The sequence below is a fragment of the Thamnophis sirtalis genome, unplaced genomic scaffold (assembly GCF_051295495.1).
Source record: "Thamnophis sirtalis isolate CommonGarterSnake01/CBP01778 unplaced genomic scaffold, rThaSir2_p1.2 scaffold_4, whole genome shotgun sequence".
In the NCBI taxonomy this organism is placed as follows: Eukaryota; Metazoa; Chordata; class Lepidosauria; order Squamata; family Natricidae; genus Thamnophis; species Thamnophis sirtalis.
Genome location: NW_028261384.1, coordinates 129,355,144 through 129,367,107, shown reverse-complemented (window position 1 = coordinate 129,367,107; position 11,964 = coordinate 129,355,144). Strand labels below are relative to the sequence as shown.

General features: G+C 38.4%; 1 protein-coding gene across 1 annotated transcript; it reads left to right on the top strand.

The window, feature by feature from the left end:
* Positions 1-3,231: 3,231 nt before the first annotated feature.
* On the top strand, positions 3,232-8,568 carry LOC148046553 (vomeronasal type-2 receptor 26-like). Its single transcript, XM_087714834.1, has 3 exons — positions 3,232-4,104; positions 6,744-6,870; positions 7,562-8,568. The coding sequence occupies exons 1-3, from the start codon at positions 3,232-3,234 to the stop codon at positions 8,470-8,472; spliced, it is 1,911 nt and encodes a 636-aa protein (XP_087570960.1). The 3' UTR covers positions 8,473-8,568.
* Positions 8,569-11,964: the final 3,396 nt, after the last annotated feature.

The following is an 11,964-nucleotide window of genomic DNA, read 5'->3' as shown; positions in this document are numbered from 1 at the left end:
CTTTGCTTATCAAATGTAAATATGATGCCAAATGGTGCATCCCATCTATACTGTATCTGACGATTTCTAAGTTCTTCGACCAAAAAAGCGTAGTCTCTCCTGGCTCTTAACATTTGAGGTGGTATCTCTTTCAAAACAGCCAGGTCTTGACCGCCAATTTGAAGCTTAGTGTTATAAGACGCTTGCAGTACCATATTTCTAAGCTCTCTTGTAGTAAAATATATAACGATGTCTCGAGGAAGCTGCTTCTGCTTTGCCAGCCAGGAGTTAATGCAGTAAGCTTTGTCAATTTGCCAGTCTTGGTTGGTCCCTGGTCTTCCCATCAGGCGGTCAAAAGCTTCCGATAGTATCTGTTTCAGGTTCTCCTATTTCTCCTCATGCAGCCCCCTTACTCTTAATGCAAACTCCATTTGTCGGTACTGTATCATAATAATTTCTTTTTCAGCATTTTCCACTTTTTGTTCCACCACCACTGTTTTCAATGTCAAGTTAGCATTGGCATCATTAAGAACCTCTAGAGTATCTTCCATTCCAGAAATATGTTCTGTTAATACAGTTACAAGTCTCAGCATTTCGTCTCTAATTTTACCAACCTTAGTGTCAATTTTCTCATACAGCTCCTGTTTAAGTCCTTTTATTTCACTTTTAATTTCTTCTTTCATTTCTTTTATTTCCTCTTTTCTCTCCTGCTTTACCACCTCTCTATTATCTCTAAACTTATCTTCCATTTTAATTGTCTGTGCATTAAGAGCCTCGCTTAGATTACTCAGGAAAAATTCTTTCGTTAACACATCCCCAGCAGGGGGCGTAGGAAGCGGAGGCTGCAGCTTTGTGCCAGGCACTGAGGATGTGCCCCTGGAAGTAGAGGGTGACGACTTCAAGTTAATATTTGGTTTTGAAGCCATTTCAAAATTTATCTGCCTGCAGTTAATAAAACTCTATTGCCTGAATATGCAGCTTTAAGTAAAGAGGCTGAGTTCCCCTTTTATTTTGAAATTTAAGGCTTGGCTAAACTTTCAGTGATTAAACATTGTAACAAGATCGTTCAGCAGATTCATCACCATTTAACTTCCAGATAAGCAAGATTAATGAAGGAGTAAAATTCTTGTAGAAATGAAACTAATTAAAAAGCTTCTGCCGGCCTATTGTGAAACCAAAACAAATGATAAGCAATCTCTTTTGTTTTGAATTCTTGTGACAATTAACAAAAAGTGTTCGTTATTACCGGAGAAACCAGCCTGCTCGGCGCCATTTTAAAAGCCTCTAAGTAAATAATTTTTCGGAGGAGAAAAAGAAAAGAAGCTAAAATGTTGATAAACAATTATTGTCCATGCAAACGGATTCAGCTCGTGATAAGATTAAATCAAACAAAACTTTGAACTGAGTGGGGGAGACCTACTTTGTCCCGCACAAGGCAGTTTGAAGTTCCCAGCACAGACAGCCGTTCTGCCTTGGGCTAGCCCCCCTTTCCCTGCAAGCACAAAAGCTGCAAAAATTGAAGAGCATTTGCCAGCAAAACAATTTCTTCTTTCCTTCTTGCCTGAAGGATAAGAAAACCTGATAAGATGTCAGATGGAAGATCTTCTAAACAGGTACGTAGCCAGGAATTCGGAGGCAGCTGATTTTTTGCTGCCACCACCAGCAGGCTCCTCCCAGGAAGTCAAGGAGAGAAATCTTGATAGCGATAACCAAAGATAAGCTGATGGAAAGAGCAGATGTTGGGTTTCAAACTTTTGTGAGATACGAAAGTAACAGTATGTTGCCAAGGGAGGTTTATACAAGATTTATTAAAAAAGTAACTAGAACATTAATGCTACAAATGGCAAGAGATATAAGACCGTACTATTGCTGGAGGGATACAGGTTGATGAAATGAAAATGTATAATAAAAATTATGCTAAATTTAGTTTACTAGTAGTATGTATAAAATGAAGCGACAATAGCTATAGTTAAATAATGATTAATAATGATAACAATACATATAGATATATTAGTTTGATAATATAAAATTTTATATAAGCAATATATGGAGATTATGAGAGGAGGTTTAAAAAGCTTTATCTAGAATATGTTATAAAGATGTATTGTGATTGGATGATTTTAGGATGATTTAATGGAATATTATCATATAATCCTATTCCAGATTTTGAATATTATATATAAAAGGACGTAAAAACAATTATAGTCAAATTAAGGTTGAGATATAATAATTGTGATATACATGAATATAGTGAATTTAAAATATGTGATTTGATATGAAAAGCAGGTGATGACTATGGAAGAGATGCATGGAAATACTGTAACCAGCTGACACACTTTCTACAATTTGTAATGGAAGATGGGTTTTTTATTTTTATTTTTATGTTTGTTTGTCCTTGTTCAAAAACAAATAAAAATTGTTTTAAAAAAATCATCAGGATTCAAGGTGGACTGGATTTAGATCTCTTGTGCATAGGAAGGGAGTTGAGACTAATGGCATGCTTGACCACACCCTCGGTCTCAGCCTGTTATAATACAAATATTGAGGAAAGATATTTTCAGATAGAATGTTTGTTTTTACACTCCTTTATAATAAGAAATACAACAACCAAATGCAAAATAAAGGTGAATAGAGAACTGTTGTGGCCCGGCAGGGGATGTTGGAGCTGCCGCTAGGCTCTGACAGCGAGGGGTCTTATGAGTCGGCCGTGGAGGAGGTGGAGGACCCTGGACAGGGTCCCGACTCCGAGCAGGGCGAGGAGAGACTGGTTGGCCACCAGGTGGTGGCGGAGCCTTGGATCAGATGGAGTGTTCAGGAAAACACTTGTGAGTTGTTTTGGGATGCACGCCGTCAAAGGACTACTCGGCAGCAAGAACAAATATGTAATGATAGGAGATGATTGTGCTTAGCTGATGCTGATTAAGATCCCCCCCTGATTATAAAAGAGACTGTTTGTGACACGCCCTTTTGCAGAAGTCAATGTTCACGATTCAGAGAAACCAACTTGGAGAAGTGGTTTGCTGTGAGAGCTTTTTGCATTGCCTAGGTTTGTAGTAATTGCTGCCAGAGTATTTATCTCCTTGTTTATTTTGGGCAATGAGAGTCTGGACTGATTAAAAGTATTCTTATTTGCTTTTGGCTTTCGTTCCTGGACGGAGGAGGGGGGGTCGGAACAGAGAACCTTTTTCCACTGCCTTACTTTTCAACTGGATCTTTCATAAGATTGATCATCATGATGTATCACTTTCTCCCATGTCTTTCCATCCTAAGATCATTTACGGGTCATCTCCAATAATAGAAGACAAAACTAAAGAAGATTTTTTCCACCAGATGTTTCCAAATGGGACCCATCAGTATATGGGGATTCTTGAGTTGCTGCTGCATTTTGAGTGGACCTGGATTGGTGTAGTTGCATATAATGATGACAATGGAGAGATATTTAAGCAGAATATACTTCCCATTTATTCTCAGTATGGTATCTGTGTGGACTTCTTAGAAACAATGCCCAAAATGTCCTTTTCAGGCGATGTTGCTGAAGCAGCAATGGAATGGTTTTCAACTTCACATGTGGTCACGGGAAGTACTACCAATACTGTTATTATACAAGGTGAACTGCATACTATGAGTGTCTTAAGATCAATTTTCCACTTTGCACAGTTTTACGATATAGCAATTGAGAGCCGAGTGTGGATCATGACAGCCCAGATGGATTTTGCTTCTCCGGGTTTTCTAAGAGATTGGGACATACATTGCCTCCACGGAGCGCTGTCCTTTGCCATTCACACAAATTATCCTAGAGGATTCCAGAACTTTCTGCAAAAAAGAAACCCTGTTTCACAAAATAGAGACGACTTTATCAGAGTCTTGTGGAAAGACGCATTTAACTGTGATTTCTCAAATTCCCCTCTAGACGAGAAGGATGAGGAGATCTGCACTGGAGAGGAAAAATTGGAGAATCTCCCTGTGACACTCTTTGACACAAGCATGTCTGGTCACAGTTATAGCATCTACAATGCAGTTTATATTATGGCTCATGCTTTGCAAGGAATAACTTCACCCAATACAAAACAGAGAGGAAAGAGGAAAGAGAGAGCACAAGATCGATTAAATCAAGAGCCATGGCAGGTATTTTGCAGAACAATATAGAAGAATTTCAGTCAATATTTCTTTCTCCTAAATGATTTTTGGGTTTGTTTTTTTCCCCCCTGCTTGTGCATGTTTTTGTGTTACCATAAAGAAATGGAGATTCAAAGGCATTTTTCCCCCTACTGCTAATCTTCAATACTATGTCTGGGCATATTACTACCAAATTTGTCTCACACCAGTATGAAGAAGTAGAGCCAGTTTGGTCAAGTGGTTAAGGTGGGACTTCAGTTCAAGTCGGTATATACCATATCTCTGTCTGTCTGTCTGTCTGTCTGTCTGTCTGTCTGTCTGTCTGTCTGTCTATTTACAGACCTACCTACCTACCTACCTACCTACCTACCTACCTACCTACCTACCTACCTATCTATCTATCTATCTATCTATCTATCTATCTATTATGCATGTATGTACACACACATACACACACACACACACACACACGGGGTGTGTGCATGTGTATAAATTCAGTAGCATAGTTTTTGACTTTAAAGAGAAGAAAGAGAATAGACAGTGCTAAACAGATCAGTCTTAACTGATCTGTTAAAGATAATTGCTTATTAATGTGTCACCTCAATTTTTCTTGTTAATGTTACCGTACTGCTGTAACAACTGACTGAAAATGTCTCCTCCTCCTCTTCTTCCTCCTCCTCCTTCCCTTTCTCCTTCACCTTCCTCCTCCTTCTCCTCCTTCCCCTTACCCTTCTCCTTCCCCTCCACCTCCTTCCCCTTTTCCTTCTTTGAATTGAAATGAGTGCTATTAGGATTTCTTGCATGTTTAATATTGATCTCTGCAGCAGTGTATTTTCTTTCTAGACCATTACCCAGAGTTTTCAACTGTGGACAGTGTCTCATGTCATCATTTTCTCTCCATTTCCCCTTGATTTAGTTCCACAAGTTTATAAGAAGTACTTTCTTTGAAAACAGTGCTGGCGAAAATATTTCCTTTGATAACAAGGGACATATAATTGCTGGATTCGATATTTTCAACTGGGTCACACACTCAAATAATACATTCACAAAAGTCAAAGTTGGATGGATAGACCCAGACCCTTCTTCTTCTAAATCGCTCAGCATTGATGATGATTTTATTAAGTGGCCCACAAGATTTAACCAGGTGCATATTTTGTACAGATCTGGAGATAGCTTAACCTACATTCTGAATATTAAAAAATTGTTGACTTGTGTTTTGAATTGGGATGTACTCTTTAGATTTCTGTTTAATTAGATCGCAGATCATTGGTGACCTTTAAAAGGTAATTAATAACATTCTGGACAAATGGAGAATAGAATAGAGACTAACAAAATTGAAGGAACCTTGAAGGTCTTCTAATCCAACCCCTTCCTCAAGCAAGAGGCCCTATACCTAAAATGGCAAGCCTATGGCATGCCTGCCACAGGTGGTATGTGGAGCCCTCTCTACGGGCATGCGAGCCATTGCTCCAGCTCAGCTCCACCATGCATGGGCACATGCTTCCCACTGGCTAGCTGATTTTGGGGCCTCTGCTGCACATGCATGGGGGGATACATGTGGGAGATGCACATGCATATGTGGGGGAGGGGGAGCATGGGGGGAGTGCCCCCCCCCAGTGCCCCATTTTTTGTCCCAGGAGGCTTCAATGGGTAGGGTGCAGCATTGCCTCCCACAGCCCATTTTTGGTCCCAGGAGGCATGCTAGACCCAAAACAGGGTATGGGGGGGTCACACGGGCATGTGTGATGGGGTGGGGGAGTTGTTCTAACTGTCAGGAAATAAAAAACAGAAAGATCACCATGCAGCTTTGCCTGATTTCTTTTTTTATTATTATTTTCAGAAGCATTGGTGAAATGGCTCAGATTGACAGGGGGTAGTACAAATGTTTCTGGTTTATGATATTGGAAGTTTATTTGATTTAAATATTTTGCTAGCTTAAGGGCTTAGTTACTCAAAAATTTATTCTTGGATAGAACAAATTACTCACATTGGCCTACCAAGTCCTTATCATATTGCTTAAGTATAATCATAGCACAAAAATTGAAATGACCTATTGGAGAACTTATAGTATTTGGATTTGATCCATTAGCTTTGTTAAAGGAATAGTTGTCAATAAAATATTACATCAGTAAAATTCAACTCCCTTTTGCTAGGATATATATTGGAAATTGAAAATAATTAAATGGAGAAATACCTGATTATATGGTAACCAAAAGCACTTAAAACTAAATAGAAATTTGCATGTTAAATCTTCTTGACTTTTAATGACTTAACAAAAACAAAAAAACAAAAAAGCCATGGGATGTTTTCCCACAATCTGATTGAAAGAAACATTTTTTATTCCTTTGGGTGAACTTTACTTGAAAGACCAACATGGTTATAATATATTAAACACTCCAGATTGAATCCAGGGGTGGTATTCACTTACTTTCAATACTGGTTTGCAAACGTGAGCCCAACGTCTGTGCATGCACTCAGTCTTCCGCACATGCGCTTGGCTTAAAAAAAGTGCCTTAAATGGGATGCTATAGAGCTGGGGTGGGTGGGCAGGGCCTCTTGTGATTCCCACTACCGTTTGCATGAACTGGTCTGAACGAGTAGAACACCACCTCTGATTGGTTCCTCATTTTATTCATCTCTATTTACAGAAAAGACCACGTTCCATGTGTAATGACCATTGTGCTTCGGGTTCAAGAAGGAGTGAAATTGAGGAAAAGCCGTTTTGCTGCTATAACTGCTTCCTATGCCCAGAAGGGAAGATGGCAAGTGAGAAAGGTAAAATGAACAGCATTACCTGTATAGAAGCAGCCATTCTATGCAAAGACTGTTCAGAAGAAGGAGTTCTAGTTCAGAAGATAAAGATAAAGGTGCTAATTTAGATGAGCAAAATAATTTCCCATCCAGTTTCCTATTACCTTCCCAGAAACTTGGAAAAGAAAGAACTTTGTTAGCTCAATGATAAGAACAATAGCACTTAGACTTGTATATACCACACCATAATGTCTAAGTGACCTTGGAAGGTTGGATGACTTAGTCAATCTTGAGCTCAATCAGGATCAAACTCCAGGCTAGGGGAAGAATTAGCCTGCAATACTGCATTCTAACTATTGCACCAACAGCTAAAGATACAAAGAATTTTTTGGGGGAAAGGAAAAGATCCTATGAGCAATCACTGGTTTTTAGAATGAAGGCTAAACATGTGTTGCTATATTTAAATTGAATTAAATCCTTTGCTTGGATATTGGCTGTCTCCCATTACATATACATTCAAATTTATATAATTTATTTTCTTATATCAATAGTTTCCTTGACCGTATTACAGAAGTGGTTTATTAGTGTCTTCAGTCTTCCCAATAGCTTTATAGAAGACTCAGGCAGTCTCCTAAGAAGTGGTACACCACTTACTTCAGATAATACTGAAGTAAGCAGAATCTTCTACCTGTAATAACAGCATTTTCTTTCTCAGATATGGATGATTGTATACCATGTCCAGAAGGACAATATCCAAATGACAACCATGACTCGTGCCTTCCAAAACACATAGTTTTTCTGTCTTATGAAGACCCATTGGGGACCAGTTTGGCCACTACTGCAATTTTCTTTGCTTGCATTGCCACTGTGGTGCTTGGCATCTTCATCAAATACCAGGACACTCCCATAGTCAAGGCCAACAACCGGAACATCACCTACCTTCTTCTCATCTCCCTTGTGCTCTCATTCCTTTGCAGTTTATTATTCATTGGAAAACCTGAAAAGGTGACTTGCCTTTTACGACAAACTGCTTTTGGTATCGTCTTCTCGGTAGCCATTTCTTGTATATTGGCCAAAACCATCATTGTGATTTTAGCTTTCATGGCTTCAGTGCCAGGATCCAAGATGAGGCGATGGCTGGGCAAACGATTAGACAATTACATCGTTGTTTCCTGTTTCCTCGTTCAAGTTGTTATTTGCATTGTATGGCTTGCAACCTCACCTCCATATTCAGACACTGATATGAACCTAGTGGCAGATCAAATCATTCTGGGATGTAACGAAGGCTCTACCGTCATGTTTTACTGTGTCTTATTCTACCTGCTTTTCCTTGCCATTGTTGGTTTCAGTGTGGCTTTCCAAGCACGGCATTTACCAGACAGTTTTAATGAGACCAAGTTCATCTCCTTCAGCCTCTTGTCTTTTTGCAGTGTCTGGTTGTCATTTTTCCCAACGTATCTGAGCACCAAAGGGAAATATATGGTGGCTGTGGAGATCTTTTCCATTCTCTCTTCCAGTGCAGGGTTACTGGGCTGCATCTTTTTCCCCAAATGCTTCATCATTCTACTAAGGCCCGATCTGAATGATAAAAAGCAGTTGATGAGAGGCAAGAAAGAAGAACTATAATTCCATATTTTTTTAAGTTAAAAAAATACATTTTCATGTGTGTTCAGTAAAGACCACTCAAAACTGGAATTGCAAGTTATGGGGAAGTTATCTCTTCTGATTGCTCTAGACAGTTATCAGTATCACTTACCACACACTTTCAAACAAATTAGTGGGGAAAAAATATGACACCAGAGATATCCACCTGCATTCTAATAAATAGAACACTAACAATGAATTACTTAATCCCCGGAAGCAATGTTTTCATTTTCTTTCCTTTCTTCTAATTTTTTGTGAAATACTTTGAGAATACATTGATATGCCGCAGTGTAGGAATTTTGAGAAAAGGGACCTCAATATTCCAGTTACATTATTGTATTCCTTGTCACTTTGGTATTGGTATTTGCTATGTCCCCCCCACCCAAGACCACTTCTAATTATGAGAGTCACAGACAAAGGACAGGTCTATAGATAAATGCAAATCCAGATCCAAGCACACCCACTGCTTCATTCCAGATTCTCAACAAACCTTGTTCATATACATGCACAGCATGTCTGCACTCAGCCTGATCCTTGGTTCAGGGTTTGTCCCTACCCCTGATGGCTATACAGAGAACCAAGGCTAGTCTGTTCATCCTCCATGGAACTTCATCAGTATTGTTATTCTAGTTGATAATCATTTTCCTGTTGTAGAAAAAACAGGACACGCAAGCCAGCACTTCAGGGAAGGAATAGTTTATTTGTGCAGGTTCATAGCAAAGAAATGTCCTGAACCATGAGTGACAGGCAGGAAATCCCTTATATAGTTTATCGCTTCCTGATAACTCCATCTGCTAGTTTTGGATACACCCCTCAAAATTTGCCCCCGAGTTACAGCAATATTATGTCTATAGGAAGTAATAATACATAGTCAGCCAATGGTCAACTATAGCATACATTTGGGGAAGTAAATTGTTTCTTTCCAGACGGATTTTACAGTCAAGCCAGCAGATACATTGAAATAGAGACTTTTGCTTCAGCAGTTTTCATGTGCATACTTCCTAAAAGCAAACGTTTGCAATTTCTATATATGAACAATTAAAGCTTAATATCATAAAACCCTAGTTTGGTTCAGGCTTGAGGCCTACATTGGTTCAGTCTGCCACTTCATTCCAACTGATTAGACAGTCAATCCTCATCTTTTCACAAAAGCACCTGAGGAAAAACTGTAAATATCATGAGGACCACATCTACTTTATTTACGTTTTAATTTTATGATGCTTGTGTGCTCCGTTTCTTTCATAAGATTACAGTTATTTTACTGAAAAAGTGAGTCTCCAACACCACCGATGGAAGAAGCCTTGAGACTTGAGTTTCGTCAAAGTTCCATTTGATTAGAGATGTCATATTGGCACATATGGGAAAACTCGAATCTGAAAGTTTCAGTGTAAAATGTGTTTTTATTTTCCATTTTTCATTTTCATACAGTCACATATATACTGTGCATAACCGGGGCCATACAACATTAAACAATAAACAGAGCAATTCCTCTTGTCAACAATATCCCCCAAAATAGAAACCGAATATACCTCTTCGACCCTCCATACACCTCTTTCTTCCGCCCCCTCCAACTTTCCATCTTTCCTCCATCATTCCCCTCTACCCTACTTCCCCGCCCCCTCTACCACTCCTCTCTCCCAGTCCACTCCCTCCCTTCCTTCTCACCCTCCCTCCCATCCTCTCTCCCGCCCTCTCTACCCCTCTTTCTTCTATCCCACTACTCCTCCCTTTGGTGTATTTCTACTATATGTCAATATATTCAGCTTGTCCTATTTTTACAGTGAAATTAAAGAGAAACAGTATACATTTTTAACAAACACAGTCTAAAATATATTGAGACAAAAGAAATAAAAAAAGTAGATAATAACATCTCTACATTGAACTCAGCTTCTTCCTGTTGCACTAACTTTGAACAGTTTAAATTCTTCCTGATCTTAAGCATAGGCTATCTGGAATTTCTTAATCCCGTATTTGTTTTGTATATAGTCAATCCATTTTTTCCAGTCTCGTTTATATCTCTTATTTGAATGATCTTTAAGATATGCCGATATTTTAGCCATCTCGGCTAGGTTTGTAACTTTCAATGTCCATTCTTGAGTTGTAGGCAAGTCTTCCTTCTTCCAGTATTGCGCCATCAACAGTCTTGCTGCCGTTATTAGGTGCAGAATCAAGTTAGTCTCTACCACTGTAAAGTCAGTACATATACCTAATAAAAATAACTGAGGAGTAAACTTTATCCTTCTTTTAAAGATATTTTGCATAATCCACCACATTTTTATCCAAAATGCCTTAACCTTTTGACAGGTCCACCATATATGAAAATATGTAGCATCGAGAGAACCACACCTCCAACATTTAGGCTGTACATTCGGATACATAGAAGCCAGCTTTTTAGGATCTAAATGCCATCTATAGAACATCTTATAAAAAATTTCTCTCAGGTTTTGTGCTTGTGTAAATTTCACATTTCTTACCCATAAACTTACCCATGTGTCCAACATTATTAGTTCTTCAATATTTTGAGCCCACTTTATCATACAATCTTTAACTAATTCTGTTTCTGAATCCATCTGTATTAGTACATTATATATCCTCTTTATATGCATTAAACTTTGATCTCTTATTTGTTTAAACAGGTTATCCTCAACTTGGATAAAACCAATGTTTTGGTCTATTTTCCATCTGGCCTGTAATTGCCCATATTGGAACCATGTTTGAACTACCTTCTCCTCTTTTAATACCTCTAAAGATTTTAATTGTAATACCCCCCTTTCCAAAGTGAGAAGCTGTCTGTAGGTTGTTCTATCCTGTTTTTGTGTTATATTCATATTTTCAATTGCATGTCTATGAATTGCCCACATGGGTATCTTGTCATTTAGTTTATATTGGTATTTTTTCCAGACCCACAGTAAAGCATTTCTTAAAATATGACTTTTAAAATTCTTATCCAATTTTTTGTTGAAAAACAAATAAGCATGCCAACCATATACCAGATCGTGTCCCTCGATATTCAGTTTTCTATCATTGGTTAAATGAGTCCAATCACTAATTGCAGATAGCGCCACTGCATTATAATATAGTTTTAGGTTAGGTAATTTCAAGCCTCCTCTCTCATGTACATCTTGCATTATTTTCATCTTTACCCTCGGCTTCTTTCCTGCCCATACAAATTTGTTGATACCCTTCTGCCATTCTAAAAGATTCGAATCTTTTTTAAGTATAGGTAACATTTGGAAGAGAAATAAAAATTTTGGTAAGATGTTCATTTTCACTGTCGCTATCCTACCCAGCAAAGATAAGTGCAATTTCTCCCATTTTTTCATCTCTATCTGTATACTATGCCAAAGTGGTTCATAATTGTGCTTATATAATTTCCCGTTTGAGGTTAAAATATTAACCACAAGATATTTGACTTTTTTGACTACCTCACAGCCTACCATTCCTCCTAGTTCTTCCTTTTGTTTAGTATTCATA